The following is a 17,195-nucleotide window of genomic DNA, read 5'->3' as shown; positions in this document are numbered from 1 at the left end:
TCCTACACATACAATGAATCAAGTGAAAACCTGACCTAGCATCTTATTCTAAAAAACACAAAAAAACAATAGGAAAACGTAAAAATAAATTAACCAAAGAGTCACAAATGTGTTACGCCCCCTAGTGGGTAATAAAGTGCGGCCATCCAATCAACAGTCAAAGGTGTGAAAAATGACATGACTTTATTATGTCCAGTGCTTAAAGATAGACATATGGAATCTGATGTGACTATAGAGACATGACATTTCATGAAGTCTTTTAATCCAAGTGCTCCTTCCTGCAAGAGGAAGATGAGAAAAAACAAAACAGAGGATGCTTCTTTTCTGCATCAACGGGCAAAGCTCTTCTTTGATCTCTCTTCGCTTCAATGATTGTTGTCGCAGATGCAGTGGCTATGTACAGTGTTCGCAACAGTGATGTCATTCATGTACAAAAGAGAAAGAAAACTTTACAAATATTCTAAGAAAAGCGAAACAAAAAGACAAACACATTTCTGTTGTTAAAAAAAGGCAATAAAAAAAGAAAAAGAAAAAAGGAAGATCTCCAGTTATCAAAACTCTTTGCTATGATAAGGTTAAATTGCGGTAGGTCCAACGAATGATAGGAATATTCTCACATCTCACCACTTGCCACGAGTCTCTCAGTCTCTGGGGTCAAACTGTGTCAAACTGCACACAAACAGCCCAGTCGTGGTACACATTCTCATACGCCGACACCTATCATGTTTGCCAACAGCTCATCCACGAGATCAATAAGCCACTAAGCACCCAAACATCAGGTCACCGTTTCAAAGCGACATCAGAGTGGGTTTCAGAGGACGTCTCCTCCAAACCGAGGCCTCCTGGTGGTAGCAAGCAGCTTGAGAGCAGATTTAGGCCCAACTGTATTTCAGGCACAGATAGACTTTTAGGCATCACGTCTTTACTTTCACACCTTCAAAGGGAAGCAGAGGAACGTTGACCGAATATGGCAGTCTGAGGTACATCAGGGTTGAGGTGGGGGAGCACGTAGTTCTCCATTACCAGCACTTTCCTTTTCCTCCACCGTCCTTTATAACAGTCAAGATATGAGCAATAAATACTGTTACATACTAACTTCTAACATAATTTGTGCAAAAAAAAAAATTACAAACAGCTTTAAACTTAATTCTCATAACTTAATATGTGTGTCGAGACTTCTTTTTGAGTTCAGATAAAATCTCATGATATAAAAAAAAACAAATGAAGAGGAAGGAAACTATTTAAGCTTTGTTTCTTTTTTAAACAGCTGCTCTCCACTTCCCCTTGCAAGATCATATGTGAACAATAACCCAGAAGTCACACAGTGTACCTTTCTGTCACTAGCTCTCATTTTTTGAATGTGTGTTGTCTGTTCAGAAAGTAGGTGAGGCGATGGATGAAGGTGAATCGAGTACAAAATCCTACAAAATCAGCATTGTTAGCTGTTTTTTTTTTTTCCAACACAGCTTTGTGTTTTTAAAGTGATCTAAATAGAGAACTTACTGCACGCAAGCATAGTCAGAGACGGTAAACTTGATCAACAAGCTGTGTTTGTGTCCGTGTTTCACTTCTGCGGTTGTGAAATTGCCAACTCTAAGCCACTGATTATTTGAAGAGTCATGTCATTAGTCATTCATGCACGTTCCTTTTACATCTCCACAGCTTGGCAAACTGATCAACAGTAAGCGAGAAAATTATATAATAAAAAAAAAAAGAAACATTCAAGGCTATGTTCATAAATGCGTTTTCACTGGTGAGCACCTTTGCAAGGACACAGTCCACCAATGAGGCAGGACCTGGCAGAGGCTGCCACCTGCAGGATTTATCCATGAACTGCACTTTTTTGGCTATACCAGCAACCCCTCTTTCACCACAATCACTGACAAAGCTCTCTCTCAAGTCCCATTTTCGCAAGTAGAAAATAAAGTGCATTTTGGCCTTATGTCCAGTGACGGTCCAACTCACGGGGGGAAGCCGCTAACACAATCGGCTGAAATGAAGTGCCTGCCTTCAACGAAAACCTGTGAGCACCAGTAGCTGTAAAAAAAACAAAAAAAAAACGGTCGTTTCAACAGAATTAAAAGGGAACAAATGAGTCTTGATGGCTGGGATTACAGGTAATATTTTGCATCATAACATTTCCTTTCACCATGCACTTGCAGATAAAACAAAAACCCAATCTGGGACACCGAGGCAAGAGGAAGAACCATGTCTGATCATCACATTTTCTTTCCGACGTCGGTTTGTATTCCCGGTCCCTCGGAAGCAGGGCAGAGAAAACCCTTAGTTCATAACACCCCCCACCCCTCTTTACAGTTAGCTTTGAAGCTGCTCACTGAGCACACTATAATATTCACTCCAGAGTCCTTTAAACTCTCCTTTGATCCCCGCTGTCATCGGCTCAGAGTGTAGTCTGCAGACTGGGATCCAGGCAGCCTTCCCTCTCTGGAGACTCGATATAGTTGGCAGACTCCTGAAGCTTCAGCAACATGGCCATCTGGGAGGCAGAGGCAGGTTGAGAAAATCAAAGCGTCAGTCGACGAGGTTGTTTTCAAAAATTTACTTTTGCGTGTGTTAGATTCATCTTGAAATATTTCTTAAGTATTTGACGAGGACATATGATTTGTTAGTTCCTCATCTGTGTCTATAAGGAATTTTGCATGAGGCCTTTCTACACTGACTAATCAGTTTGGTTAACGGCTTTGTGAAAAGACAATTAAGCACCTTCAATTAATGTGCAAGCTGTGAGAAAGTGTGCAACTGTCCTTCCCACAATTTCTTCAAGCCACATTGAACTTTCTACAAAACATCAACATGTACACACTGTCTATGCTTTAAAGCAACCACAGTAGATGCAAATAATTTACTCTATTTTTAAAGAAGGTTTTTTTTTATTTATTCTTTTGCTTAAGGTTATTTGATAGAAAGGTCAAAGGTTTGATGAAGGGACAAGATCATCCCAGGGTAGAGTAAAACATTTATTTTTACTAACTTGTATGTCATTTTTGACATGCCATTTTTCATAAAATATAAATAAAAACAGTATTTTCCTGTGTTTTATTTTGCTTTTACATTGTGATATTTTGTGAGACGCCTGTCTTCAATGTTAGGTTAAACTTATGAATCCAAACCTGGCTGGGTTACGAGTCCTTTGGGCTTACCTGTCTCTAAACATTAGTAATTATACCAGCAGTAAGGACTGTTAACTCACCAGAGGGTCAGACTCCAGTGTGCTGGGTGGAGGTGTATCTTTGGGGGGCTTCTTCTCCTCACTGGGCAGCCCGATGCTGGGAGGAGGGAGGTGAAAGAGCCTGGCCTGGTCCTGCTGCGCATTTGGCCATGGCAGAGTGCCTCTCACCCACTCCACTGGATCCTCCCACACTGCTTTCTGACCATGCACCTTGGAGGACAGACAGAGAACAGGCTGTTGTTGCAGGAATTGTATTTTTACACATCTATACAACAAGTTTTACACTTGGGAAGTCAGCGTTCGCTCACCTTGATGCCGTCTTTGGCTCCCTCTTGGAGGTACGGTATGATGGAGTGGTTCCACAGGTCAATGAACCACTGCCTGAACTCTGCTACTGACACTGGGCATGACAGGAAGAAGCAGGGACCTGCAGGAGGGAATCCGTCTAGTCAAACCCCGGCTTATCCTTCTCAATAAAACTACAAAACCAGGTCAGGTTTAAACCAGAATACACCATGTCTCACCTATGAGAAAGTCTGATGTGCTGTGTTTCTCCAAAAAGGCGTGCAGGTGGTACCAGAGCTGAGGGATCCAGTCGAGGACACGTAGGAGTGTCTGGCGGCGTGTCGGGTCACGCTCCTCCTCCTGGTGGGTCTCCACGGCTTTACGGTGCAGATACCTCAGCAGGAACCCGTTGGCCGGCTCCACATTATTGGAGAACGTAACCATCCTATTGCAATTTTTAAGAAAAAGCTTATTTTGCAACCCATTGCTGTCAGAAATCCAGAGGCGATATCGTGACTTTCATGTGCTCACCTGAAGCTAAGGTGCAGGCCGTGATTAGACGTCATCCTCACAGGCTGATTGGTTGTTCCAATAATGTAAGGACTAAGACACAATCCGAGATGAGACTTTTAGCAAACCGCGTCACTCTTCGGTAACGTCCTACGTCCAACAAACCGAGCACCTACCATTTGTGATACTTGCAAGTGAGGGCTCCGTTGACGAGCTCAGTGATGGCCGCCGAATCGCTGATATCGTCTATGACAACAACCAACGGCACCTCCCCTCCGCTCTCTCTGTCAATCTGATTTGCCAGATTTGACAGGTACAACTGCAAATCCTGCAAATGTGAGGAAATACGACTTTTTCTCAAGCGAGATGATAACAACAAGCTGACGTGTGTCATTTTTCCAGCGAGCGTAGCTGTTAAAAACAGCTCAGAGGTGTGTTTTACCTTCTGTGACTGCCGGTGCATGTTGAAGGTGACGGCAGCACAGCGACCCAACGCACACGACTCGTGGTCGCTGTCCGACGTGTCGATCTGGCTGCGCTGCAGGAGGTAGTGGGCCAGATGCTGGGCCAGATATGTCTTTCCCGTCCCGCTGGGCCCAGACAGAACCAGGCGTCTGTGCTTCATTAGCAGACTGATGTAGTGCAGCATCATGGGCTTTGGTATCAGAGTCTCAAACACCAGAAAATCGACACTTTTTTCTCTGAGACCTAGAAAGGAACCGTTGGAGTTTTACCGTTTACCGTAGAACCGATTGAAATGGTGAATGGCAGCAACTGTGGATTATTTCAATAAAAAATAAAATGAGGATTATTCTGACGCTAAAAGAATTGGCACATTCTGTAAAGTTTTCATTTAACCACTTAAGCTTATTTTGTACAATACTAGAAATACATAAAACATAAAAATAATTCAACAGTTTTTAAAATAAATAAAGCAATAAAATAAATGTTTAATTGTCTCAAATGCTGTGACAGATTTCTTTTGATCATTTGCAGCAAAGGATACGTCTGAAAAAAATATATATATATATATTTCTACCATCAATATGTTAAAAGCTCTGCCCTTTCTGCTTTACTTATCAATACAGGTTAAAACTGATCTATTTATTTGGATTAACCAATTAATAATTGGATAGAGAAATGTGCTTAATGGGAGATTTTTTTCTCTCCTTTTTTACCAAATTTTAACCAGGTGAAATTAATACTATGCCAGTGGAGAAGTTTTGGGTAGAATAATTTTTTTTTCAAATAAAAGATGTAGCCTATACATTTTTTTCCACAGTTTTGACTTAATTACTGCTGTTACTGAATATTTTGTTCTTATTGCCATTAGTCAGTATACTAAACAATTAATAAACTACTAAATCAGTTGACAATTATTTTAATAATTCATTCATCACAATTAAACCAATCAGATGTTTTAGCCATGTAGTCAGCCATTATAATTATTCTTAAATTGTCTTTGTCGATATTTAAAAAAAACCAAAAATCAACCACAGAACATGCACTGCTCACCTTTCAAAGTTGCAAAAATTTGAACTGGGCCACTGCCGAGGCATTGATGGGGCAAGACCTGAGGCCTGTCGCCCCCTACTGTCCTCTGCACTCCTGGGTTCAGCTGGTACATGTGCAGAGAGTCGCAGGTCAAACCCAGGCTTCCTGTCGGGTCCACTTGACTCAAGTAGTCCTGAGCAATAAAAGAAAAGAACGTCACCATTAATACTGAGCTACATCATTTAGAGCAAAACCCTTTGGCTGAATATCGAGCAAAATGCTGAATTTAGACTCACTTGAAAGGTCTTAGCAATGAGGGAGTCGAGGCAGGTCCAGTCAGTTCGTTGGCTGATTGTCACTGAGCCCAGGCAGAATTCCTGCAGCTGTTTCCTGTCCTGCAGATGCAGAAGAGTGCACAGATTGCTCTGAAATAACAACCCCAATAATATCTGTGTTTGTTGCCGTTGGAAGGGTTTTTATGAATTTACCTCCACTTGGTCTCCGGTGCGAACCAGGACTTTTGCGCAGACCTCTTCATGCTGAGACGACGTACTTTGCAAGTCACAAGAAGACACTTCTGAGAGAAAGAATTAAGCAATTATATTAAATCATCAAAGAAATTGCAAGAGCTAAATATTGACTGGGTTGTTCTTCACCTGGAGCTTTACAATCATTTAAGCTTAGGCTGAAGGACTTGGTGAGGGACATGCTCATCGGCGGATTCCCAGAAGGCCCCAGGAGAGAAGCCAGCCCCGACGGCTGAGAGGTGGAGGAGGTGGGACCCGGGCCGGAGGCAGGGAACTGACTTCCTGTTTTCAGGTGGTCGTTTTCTGCCTTTAGATTGTCCACGGTGGACTAGAGCACAAATAGATTACGTTTTAGCTACAAACCATACAGAAAAAAAAACAACCAAATCAACCAGCAGAATTCCTGAAACCCAAACCTGCATGTTGTTCATGGCCTCTCGGAGCTGCTCCAGCTGATGGGCAGAGCTCAAGGCCTCCAGACGGATGTCTGTCAGCTTCCTCTCTTTCTCCCAGAGTTCAGACCGTAACTCTGATACCGCTTTTTCACCATTGTCTCCCTCCTCCACTGTTTCCATGATCCTACAAAATAACCAGAGAAACATCATAACCAGAAACCCACAGAAGCATTTTTAAAAAATTGTTTCAAACCCGTTTGCGTGCTCACATGGAAGACGTGGCGGATGCTGACATTTTCAGCGACGAAGGCAGGTCCTCGCCCACTTCTCCTCCCTCGTGAGCCATCTTCGGCGAGTTGGGAGCCGAGGAGTCGGGGGTGGCGATTTCCTCAATGTCTGAGTAGGTTTTGGAGCCTTTTTTGATACTGAAAGCCTTGTTGAAGGAGCTCCTCAGCTGCACAGACACATGGAAGCAAACGCAGAAAGTCAATCAGCCAGGAAAAATCATTTAATAACTCTGGAGATTGAAAAATAGGTAAGAGTTAAATAAATACAGACATGCTTCACATTAAGGGAAAAGTTTGTCATTTTTCAGATGCTGCAGTGGGAAACCCCACATGTACTGCATGTAACCCAGACATCAATATCTTTCCATTGGCCTTATCTATATTTAGAAATATTTGTTTTTCTAGAAAAAAAAAATCCTCGAGTTAAAGAAGATCAGTGAGTAAAGTTACCAAACTCCATTGTGCTTGTGTTTTCAATTTGTTACACCTTTGTTTTTAAATGTTGTGCAATTGTATGCTTTTCGGAGGAAACAGTAGGGGGCAGTAAACATTCACAAAATAATTACCTGATTACCTTATAAGTCCTGTTAACAGAAATTCAAACTTCTGTTTAACAAAGTTCAAATGTGTTGTCCAGCTGGAGCCAAATGGCGGTGAGTTGGATGTCATATTATGAGCCTGTACTAAAGTCAAATATAATTAAAGATTTCAATTTGTAGAAATATAACAGTTTGCAACAGTTTTGGATTTTCGTTTTTTTAAATTGTATCTATTTTCATGTGAAAAATTGCTTTAAAACATTGCTGAAAATAAGGAATTCTACAAATCTTATTCCTAATACCACAGTCACACAGGTGTGTTTCACTCGCTCATTAAAAAATGCCTTCGTGGGTAAATAATGTGATGGTAGACATCACAGTCCCTCACATCTATCATTGTAGAATCAAAATGTGATTAGCAGGTAAAGCCAGACTTCCACAAACTTTGTTGGATAACTTAAAAGACACAACAATAAAGAATGACTGTGACAGAAACTCCATCTTCTTTTGTTGTACTCGAAATGTCCAACAATGTTTCTACTTCACTGCCACTCCTATAACATTCAAGCCTTATTTTAATGGTGTAAATTTAAATGATCTAAACACCTTTCAGTTGAAAATGGGATAAAACTATGGGATTTGCTGATTGTGCTGCTTAATCACCTGTTATTACTATACATTACGTACAAAGTTGATTAAGTTTTTCTATATATTCTATGCTTTCAAACACCAAAGGAATATGTTTGACTGTGCAGGATTGTGTGTGCCACTGGTTTAAAAAAGTGCAATTAATCAGATTATGCTTTTTTTTAATTTTGAAAGAAGGAATCTAATACAAAGAAAATCTGTGGACATTTTTTGGATAAGGACAATTGGCAATTACACCACACCACAGGGTTCGGTTCTCAAACAGATACTGTATTTGTTACACTTTTAATTATAAAACAGAAAATGGATTGATTTGATTAGCTGCTCTGAGCGTCTTAAATAAACTCTAAAGGAAACCCATTTCTCTACAATGACAAACTATTCCCTTAAATTTTTTTGTTTAATTTTATAAGCAAACTGCTGAGTAACTAGACATAATTTCCATGTTAATCAAATTAATAACTTCTCACATTTATTCCGAAGAATACGACACAAGTTAATCACGTAAATAAGGAGAAACGCACTTAAGCACATCTAATGACAGTCAACTGAGCAGTGGTTAATTCTTTTAATGGCACATCATGTCTGCTGCTTGCCTCTCACGACTGAGTCATAACGCATCGATTTAAAGAAACAGTTGAAGATCAGGCAGCATTAATCAGCAGAGCAGCAAGTCAATCAGCAGAGATGAAGGGACTGTAGTTCAGACGACCCATCATGCTGTGTGCACGGAAATTATAGGAGTTTGTATGATTACGAGGTGACGACACTTACCTCAAAAACCTGAAATGGCCAAATAACACAACACAAAGGAGGGAGACAGTGGTCAGCCATGCTGCTCAGTCATTTTTTTTTTTTAGAGGATGAAGTTCACCAAAAAAAATAAATAAAACAAGCTGTGAGTAAAAAAAAAAAAAAACACAGCTTTTGAAGTCCCACTCCTTCTTACCCAGCTCTTCTTCTTCTTCTTCTTTGCGTCTTGATCTTTCAAGCTGCCCACGCTCGACATGCTGGTCAAGCTGTTCAGACTGGAGATGCTCTCACATGAGTTCTGACGTCGGATGCGAATGTCTGAAAGACGGGAAGCTTCAAGTTAGTCACAACAGTTTGGAGGAGGAGGATGAGGAGGGAGAAATGCATGCATGGAGCGACTGCCTGGTTGATCTACAAACCTTTCATGTTATCTTGGTTGTTTAAGGCTCCGTGGATGACGGCCTGCGCTTCTTCATTCCTGGTCTTCAGAGATTCGATCGTCTCCCGCAGCTCCACCAGCTCTGAGTCCTGCACACATATTTCATAGGTCAAAATTAGTTTCCAGTCTTGGTTAGTGGATGCATGTTAGAGGTGAATGTATTAAATTGTGGACTGTAAATAAAGTACCAACGAGGATTAGCGAAGTTGTCTGAATGTACAGGAGTCAAGGAGTCAAACACCAACAGATTTTTGTTTTATCTGCATTCTGAATGACAAAGCGCCAAATCAGTGGAGCTATGCTGAAGTACTGGAAAAAGTTTAAAGTTTTATTTGATCCAACTGATTTCTCATTATGTTGTTTTTTTTCTCATTTTGCAAAGTACTAATTATTACAATATATTACATTTAGTTTTGTCCCAACATTGCAGCATTTTGGTGCAACTTCTGTTTAAATTCAGAGAGGTAGTTTAACGTGCTGAAGTAAACACTGCTTACATTGACACTGAAATAAAGTCAGACAGCCATGATGAGACTGTGTGTAATCTCTCCCGAAGGTTTCAGTAATAAGACAGAGACTCCAGATGAACTGGGTGTTTCTGCTCTGCTTGTTTTCTTCTAAAGCTGATGGCCTCTTTGCTCTCAGTGGAGCCACCCGGCCCATCTCAAGGTTAGACGGTGCTGAGCTCCATGCTGATCTGCACAGGTCACTGCACTGGCACTTACAACAAAGACTTTTCTGGTCCGGTACAGACCGGACTTTCAGAAGAAGCAGCAAGGCGTGATGATCTCCGAGAGACTCCTCATGCATGCCCTTATATCAAACACAGCCTCAGGCAGTGATGAGTTCGTTTAAACCCAAACTAGTCACAGGAGTGACGGGCCGGAGCTGCAGGTGCACATGCATGCTTGTCAGTTCAACTTAAAAAGTGGTTTTTATTCGTTTTCCACATCTTTCTTCCATACTATTTGTTCGTGATTGCCCGGCCTCTAATCCACATTTAGCTCCTGCTGCAGGCTGTGATCAAAGTCGCCTCACGGAGCTCCGGCTCGTTAAGCTCGCTGCTCTTTAGATAAGGGTGGTGTTGGAATCTGGGTGGAATCTGTCTGGTGTGTGTTAGAGTTTGAACGTGCAGCTGGAATGGTACCTTTTGTTCGTGGCTTATCGACAGACTCTGCAGCCGAGCTGTCATCATGGCCAGGCTTTGCTCGAAGGCAGCCACAAGGTTTGCCTGTTCACAAAAGATGAAAATCTTAAAATTAAGTTTTTAAGTAGTTGTCTCAGAGAGGATGTGCTTACAGAGTTCATTTTTAGGTCTAAAATGGCAAAACATAATTTAGACATTGATTAGCTAGATTGCTCTCCTTTAAATCGTTAAAGGACACAAAGGTTGAACAGGACGCCATTTTGCAATATCCACCTCTTTTCTAATCTCTTCCTTTGTGGCCTAGGAGAGGAGAGAAAATTATGTTCTGCTCTATAACACAAGGCTAGCAAAAATAATAAAATGTATCCAGTTCACCAAAATTTTGTGTCTGGAGCATTTGTTCTGGTTTTAACAAGGTCTGTACATCTCTCAAAGGAAGGCGTAGATGACTCGTGTTTTGTACGAAGCTATGCCTAATGTCTGTCGGAGCGCTGACTGACATTCGGCAGAAGGAACCAGTTACCAAATGTCACAGAAGATGATACTATTTGTTTTTTTTTTTTAAAACAAGGCTAGAAAGTTATGCGGCCGACGGAAACAGACGTGATACATACATTCGCTGTTAGCTGTGTGGTCAGATTGGAAACCTTCTCCTGCGATGACTCCAGCTCTCTCCTTAACATGCGGATTTGCTGTGTTGAAAAAAGAAAAAAAAAATAGATGTTAAATTATATGATTTAAAGCATCACTTTAAGAGTGTCTGACATATTACTCAATAAATGAAAAGATGGTGACCAAAGAGTGATGAGGCGACTTGTTTACTCAAAAACGACAAGGATGGGCTTGATGGATGAAAGGGGAAAAAGGAGATGAGACAGCGAGCGTGACTAGGCTGTGAAGAAAACACTCACCTCTCCCTGAATCCTTTCCTCAGCCTCGGGAAGGAGGGAATCAAAGACAAGAAGTTAGAGAGGACAGCGGGGGTAGGAGAGAAGTGGAGAGGAAAGGAAAGCATAGGAGACTAAATAAGGTGCTGATCATTATCTCAGGTGTGCGCTGTTTAAAGCATGAAGCAAGAAAAAAAAAAAAAAAGCATAACTCCCTCCACTTTCCAAACCAACAGTCATACCAAAAAAAAACAACTAATCTGTATCTACCTGATTCTGCACGCTGCCCACACTCACCGAAGAGTAGCTCGACGAGGCGTTTGAGGCCAGGGAGAGAACAGACCCATGAACTGGGAAGTGAACGTTAAGACAGACAAAGTTAAGAAAATGCTGCACGTAGATTACGTTGATAAATAAACCGCGAAAGTAATCTAGTGCTTCACCTTCATCATTGGGCTCCCTGTCCCTGAAGGATCCAGAGCGAACCATCCCCATGCTGCGCGGACGTTCGGCCAGGGACATGGTGCTGCCCAGTGGCGACGCGCTGTAGAGCTCCATGGAGGCGTCTTGTGTCGGGATGCTGTTGGACCGGGTCATCCTGTTGGGTCCGCCTATGGGGCTGGGTACTGTTGTGACAGCAGAGATATCGAAAAAAATATTCGTCAAAAAATAACGTGGAGCTCCGGCGAGATGGTGCAAATTATTAGCCGGTGTTTGATACAGACCCATACTGGTCTTCGAGGTGCGGGGCAGGGAGGTGGGTGAGGACAGCAGTGGGAGGGTGAGGGAGTCCGTCATACTGAGGACGGTATGCGAGTGTCTCCTCTCTCCTTTCTCTTTTGCTTCCTCCTCGGGCTGAGAGGGTCCACTGAAGCTGAAACGAGAGCGGAAAAAGTCAGCCACCCAAAAACTGATAAAACTGAAGGTTTGGAGCTTCAAAATGACATTTTTTGGGAATCGAATAAAACTTTTTTGTGCATAATGGTCAAAAATGATGCCTTATAACACACTAAATAGGATATGGGTAAAGCTTTAAAATAAACCTGACTTTTGATGTGGTAGCATAATCTGCACCGAAAGACCAAAAGCCAACCTATAATTTATGTGCATTTTTTAAGGGGGAGGGAGACTGCAAATTCAGAAACGATTGTTTATTATACCATGTGACACAGAGGCACATTTGTATTAATAACGGTTCAAATCAGAATAACAAGAAATGGTTTATAGTTTAAGAAATGGCTACACGAATAACTCAAAATCAATGTTTAATAAAAACGTTTTGAGAAATAAAACATTTCACTGAGGATGGCAGACGCACTGGTGCAGTTCATTGTTTCGGTTGTCTAATTGCAAATCAGCAGGCATGGCTACAAACACCCACAACAGCATTGGGTATCTCCTGAGTAATAAAGCAGCCTGTACCATAGAGTCCGTATTGATCCTGAACACAGGGATAAACCAAGCAGTGGATTTAAGAGAATAACTCTGTGTGTGAACTCACATACCTTAAACCTTTCTTTGGCAGTGTGTTTCTGTCTCTCTGGGAACTGTGGAAATGAAAGAAAGTCGTTATGCGAGCACTAGTGCAGGGACTTATTAAGCTCTCAGGAACAGGCACAAAGAGGCGAATACAACTGGCAGGCAGCTTGTGGCAGCCAGTAATTATGACTACAACCAGAGCTGCTGGTTTAGCGCTGATAACAGGCCTGTGGTAATAACTTCTCAGCAGCTCGTTAATGTGTACATGTGCGTAACAGGTTAACTTTACTTGTTTTTACAGCTTTTCATTTAAAAATGTCAACAGTTTCCACAGTTAATACTAATCCAAATGCAAAAAAAAAAATAAAAATTACTCTGCGGCTATTAAAAATAACAAATAAAATAAAAACAATAAATAAAATTCACTAATATTTAAGCACCTTGCTCATCAATATTTTCTCTTTTGACCAAAACCAAAACAAAAAATAGTGGATTAACTACAAAAGCCATTTTCAAAGTTCATTTTCAAATTCAAATTGGCACACGCTTAAGACATGCAGGTATAAAAACTTCCTAGTGTTTTGCAGTTGCCACAGTTTCACACCTGCGTCTACATGAACTGTACATAGATCTAGCCATATGTCTGCTTAATTTGTTAATGGGAACCTGTGGTTCAAGTTATACTCTACAAGACCCTAAATCAACAAGTGTCAAAGTTTAGACTCTGGATCCAATCTTTAGTCCATCCAGTGTGTGGCACAGAAAATGGGCACTTATATAATTGGACTTGATAAAACAACTCTTGCGTTTCCCAACAATCTGGGTGAGAGTGTACAGTTTACACCAATGTTCACAGTAAAAGGGCTTTGTGGGACCCTGGCTTAGGAGATTGGGCACAACATGTTATATTTCACAGTAGGTTGCTACAGATTGTAACTGATTATTTTCTGTAAGTTTTACTACAGTTTGAACTTTAATTTCAATTTATTTATCTTTGGGTAAAAGAGAAAAACCCGTTAGTCAATCATGTTTCAGTTAAAATTCCTCATTATGTTTTATATTCAAAAATTAGGCTCTCAGTAAAACAATTGTGCATCTCAAGGGTCAATTATCTTGCCTATTATACTAAACCAGTTTAATAGTTTAATAAAAAGGACTTGTTTATTCATTGGCTCTTAACATCATCCAGAAATGTGACTTGGATGTTTGAACATGAAGTTTGAGAATATAGGAGTCCTTTGTCTATCACTTCCATAACTGACCAGAAGGTGGGGCTAGATTGCCGGGTTTTTTTTTTTTTTATTAAGTCTTTTTGAGGTAAAACAGTATATGACAAATTTATTGATTATATTTCATCAGGAGTTGACTGACCTGTCTTTGAGTGTGATTGAGGCTTTACTCCCAGAGCTCCAGCTGGAAGGAGGGTCTCTGTCCACTTCTCGGTCTTTGTCTTGAGACTCTAAGGCGTTGGTGCTTCTCCCCAAAGTGCCCCTCACCCTCTCTTTATCCCTCTCCTGGGGTTCTGGAGCCAGACTCATCTGTAAGGGCAGAGACTCCAAACTGCGATGTAGTCCTGATGTGCGAGGGTAGAGCAAGGGAGAGGTGCTGCCTTCACTCCCGCCAACACCGAGAGAAGTGACCTGCCTCGGTCCCAGGCCAATGCCGGAGCCGGAAAAGCAGGCTGAGGAGTTCACATTGAGTATAGGTGCGGGGCTGGGGGTCAAACAGGGGCTCGTTGACATTCCTGGTGAGTTTGAACGTTCTTGGAGCTTAGAGTAGGGAGGGATCTTTGGAGGCAGACCGTCCTGAACATCTATGTCCAGACTGTTGGAGTTCAGCTTGTCCAGTTGGGCCATGGATGGAGGCTTTGCCAGACTGCGTACCCCAGACAACCTGATGGAAAGACAATGATAATGTTGCAGCAATTATGTAGCGATTTGTTAAAGTGCATGTAAAAATGGATGAGTAAATCAGAGCATAGGAGTATGAATACCTCTGGGTGTTGGGTGAAGACAGATCCATGCCCTTGACACTGCTAGGCGGTCTGAGCCCATGAAGCTTCCCTCCATTCTCTGAAGGGGTCTGAGCAGGATTGCCCTTCAAAGGCCCATTTCCACACTCAGAGTCTGACACTACTGCTTTAGCTTTGGCTCTCTCTTTCTCCTTTTCTCTGTCAGTTTGGTTGACAGGACTGGGACTGGGAATCCCACGTCCTCCAGTCTTACCAGAACTTAGTCCTGAGCTGGGTTCCTTGAGCCTAGAGCCCTGCGGCGATGTTGTTGAAGGCTTTGTTAGCCCAGAGCTAGTGTCCACGGTGGTGCTCATTGGGCGAGCTGAGCTCGGCCGGGTCAGCGTCAGGGTGCTGGTCTTCGCAGGACGAGGCAGGGAGCGGTACTGAAGAGAGGTTCTGGCATTTGAAGACAGAAAGCCGCTTTGGTCACTGTTTGAAACATCCAGACTTGTCTTACGTCCTCCGCCACCTGTACATGGTTTAACGGGAATACCAGATGTTTTGGGAATCTTCCCCATAGCTGCCGAGCCGCTGGGCACGGAGCTGATGCCTGAACTCCCAACAGTGGGTGTGCTGGGAGTGTTTGCAGTGCTGCTGGTAGACGTGGGGGTCTTCTTGAAGCCGAAATTCCCACCAGCTGAAGGCCTGACCAGGCCAGATGGGGGTTTTCGCTGCTCACCGCTTCCAGTGCCATTTCGATGGTCTTTACCCGCATCAGAGGAAGAGCGCTGAAGTCCCGAAGCCTTCACTGATAGCCGGGATTTGTCCAGGGGCTTCCCATCTGACTTCACAGAACCTACGGTTGGAAAAACAACAGCGATGACTTTCAACAGCATCAAGAAGGTTGGGTGTGAAGACTGAGACTAACCACTCTACAAAAGGACACAATATCTAATCTGAAGCCCTAAAAGGCCTGACTGTCTGCTGATAAAACCGAATCCCTGTTTCAGCAGAACTTTAGCAAGCTGGCCAGACTACAGCCACACACACTGTTATCACACCGTTACTCCTCTTTTCCATCATGATGACCTAAAATAGTTGTCAGTTTCCAGTAAGTGTTCGAGCTTTCCAGTAAGTACATTTCTAAATGTCCCAGCTGTGGAGTGCTGGGATGTACATGAGCAGCATGGCATGGAAAAGTAACTCGTCTGTATGGGGAAAAAAAAAAAACAAAAAAAACCTCAGTTTAACTTAAAATTCTATACTTGAGAAGTCCTTTGGTGATAAAAAAAGCAGGTAAAAGGAAGGGGATTTTGATTCCTTTTCTCACATTTCTCAACATACAGATTAATTGGATTTGCTTGGACGTTACAGAGAAAAATAATCTATTTGACACAGGAAGGCTCCACTCTATCCACCACCCACACAAAGTCCTTACTCCTTACACTCATGATTCGTATCTAATGGGAGTCATTATGTGAGGTTTATAAACCAGTCGTTAACAGAGTCGAAGAAGTGCTGTTGCACGAGGCCCACCAGCAGGCAGCCTGTGAACATCTGGAGTTATTTAAAAGTATTTAGAAACCCACAAAAGACACATACACACACACACACGCACACACACACACACACACACACACACACACACACACACACACACACACACACACACACATATTTGAACAGCTTTCACCCACCCCATTCCCAACACAAACTCACAGTTCCCCGTGTTCAGATAATGACACTGACAAGAGATTACTCCTGGAGTTCTAATGTAAATGGGAAAATTGGGTTTATGTGTCAAGTCATAAACTAAATCCATTGTGCAACCACAAAGCGACTTGTTCCAAGAACATTTGAAAGAAGGAACACACTAGTTGCAGTGAAATACACAAACGGAGTCCGGGCGTATGTATTAGTTTCAGCATAAAGACGGTTGATTCACAGACACCCCAACTATGACTCAAGCAGAAGAGACCCTGAATTACTACATGTCCCGACAGAAAACGCCTGCGTTACATATGTATTCCAGACAGACTCTTTACGACATCCACAACACTGACATTTTGAACCTTTAAGCAAACTGACTCAACATAGAAAGCTCCAATTTTAAAGAGTTTACAGGCTATATTGTGATGATATATTTAACTTGTCTTACACTCAAAACTGTCACCCTCATTCAGACCTAATCCTGCTATTAACAATACAGCTGGCCTCTTCTCCAAACTTTGCCATGGTTGTTAATGAGCTGCTTTACAAGATTGCATTTATCTGAAGGGTTTTTAAATAAGCAGTTTTCAGGCTCGTGTTGAGCAGCTGAGCACTGATATAATGACCAATTCCTGCAAGTTTGCAGAGTGGATAACAAACTAGAAGACAGAGCTGAAGCTTTAGAGTTAATCAGGAATTACTGAACTTATAAAGCTGTTTATGACCCACACATTAATAAAAAAACAAATATATATATATATGAATATGTTTGACAGCATTCGTTTCTCAGAGTACAAAGCAAAGTATGCTTTAAAGTCTCTCTCTATGTGAAATTACTGATGTATATTTAGTTGAAAGAAGAAAATGTCTAGAAAAGTGTATTTTTATTTACGCTAAACTTGTATTATCTAAGCTTTTTTTCCCCTTTTGTTTAACATTTCTTCAGTAATGATA

The 17,195-nt window shown here is 41.8% G+C and overlaps 1 protein-coding gene across 14 annotated transcripts in view; it reads right to left on the bottom strand.

Annotated features, from left to right (window-relative positions):
* Positions 1–164: 164 nt before the first annotated feature.
* The window catches only part of nav1a (neuron navigator 1a), a 95,721-nt gene continuing 78,690 nt past the window's right edge, over positions 165–17,195 (bottom strand). For 5 of the 14 annotated variants that reach the window (XM_017305722.1, XM_017305721.1, XM_017305723.1 and 2 more), the window contains 25 exons: positions 14,574–15,387; positions 13,952–14,473; positions 12,607–12,648; positions 11,827–11,975; positions 11,545–11,727; positions 11,372–11,451; positions 11,126–11,149; positions 10,829–10,906; positions 10,215–10,298; positions 9,048–9,156; positions 8,825–8,946; positions 8,650–8,658; positions 6,671–6,855; positions 6,423–6,585; positions 6,136–6,334; positions 5,968–6,056; positions 5,776–5,874; positions 5,501–5,672; positions 4,428–4,693; positions 4,162–4,313; positions 4,007–4,078; positions 3,715–3,920; positions 3,499–3,617; positions 3,212–3,400; positions 165–2,497 (listed from right to left, as the gene is read on the bottom strand). In XM_017305722.1, the coding sequence (XP_017161211.1) occupies positions 2,402–2,497; positions 3,212–3,400; positions 3,499–3,617; positions 3,715–3,920; positions 4,007–4,078; positions 4,162–4,313; positions 4,428–4,693; positions 5,501–5,672; positions 5,776–5,874; positions 5,968–6,056; positions 6,136–6,334; positions 6,423–6,585; positions 6,671–6,855; positions 8,650–8,658; positions 8,825–8,946; positions 9,048–9,156; positions 10,215–10,298; positions 10,829–10,906; positions 11,126–11,149; positions 11,372–11,451; positions 11,545–11,727; positions 11,827–11,975; positions 12,607–12,648; positions 13,952–14,473; positions 14,574–15,387 (4,223 nt within the window). In that variant the 3' untranslated portion in view covers positions 165–2,401. The remainder of the gene's footprint in view (positions 2,498–3,211; positions 3,401–3,498; positions 3,618–3,714; positions 3,921–4,006; positions 4,079–4,161; positions 4,314–4,427; positions 4,694–5,500; positions 5,673–5,775; positions 5,875–5,967; positions 6,057–6,135; positions 6,335–6,422; positions 6,586–6,670; positions 6,856–8,649; positions 8,659–8,824; positions 8,947–9,047; positions 9,157–10,214; positions 10,299–10,828; positions 10,907–11,125; positions 11,150–11,371; positions 11,452–11,544; positions 11,728–11,826; positions 11,976–12,606; positions 12,649–13,951; positions 14,474–14,573; positions 15,388–17,195) is intronic. The other 9 variants (XM_017305727.1, XM_017305732.1, XM_017305728.1 and 6 more) reach the window with 7 other exon arrangements.

Source organism: Poecilia reticulata, linkage group LG7, assembly GCF_000633615.1.
Source record: "Poecilia reticulata strain Guanapo linkage group LG7, Guppy_female_1.0+MT, whole genome shotgun sequence".
NCBI lineage: Eukaryota > Metazoa > Chordata > Actinopteri > Cyprinodontiformes > Poeciliidae > Poecilia > Poecilia reticulata.
This window is presented reverse-complemented; position numbering and strand designations above follow the sequence as displayed.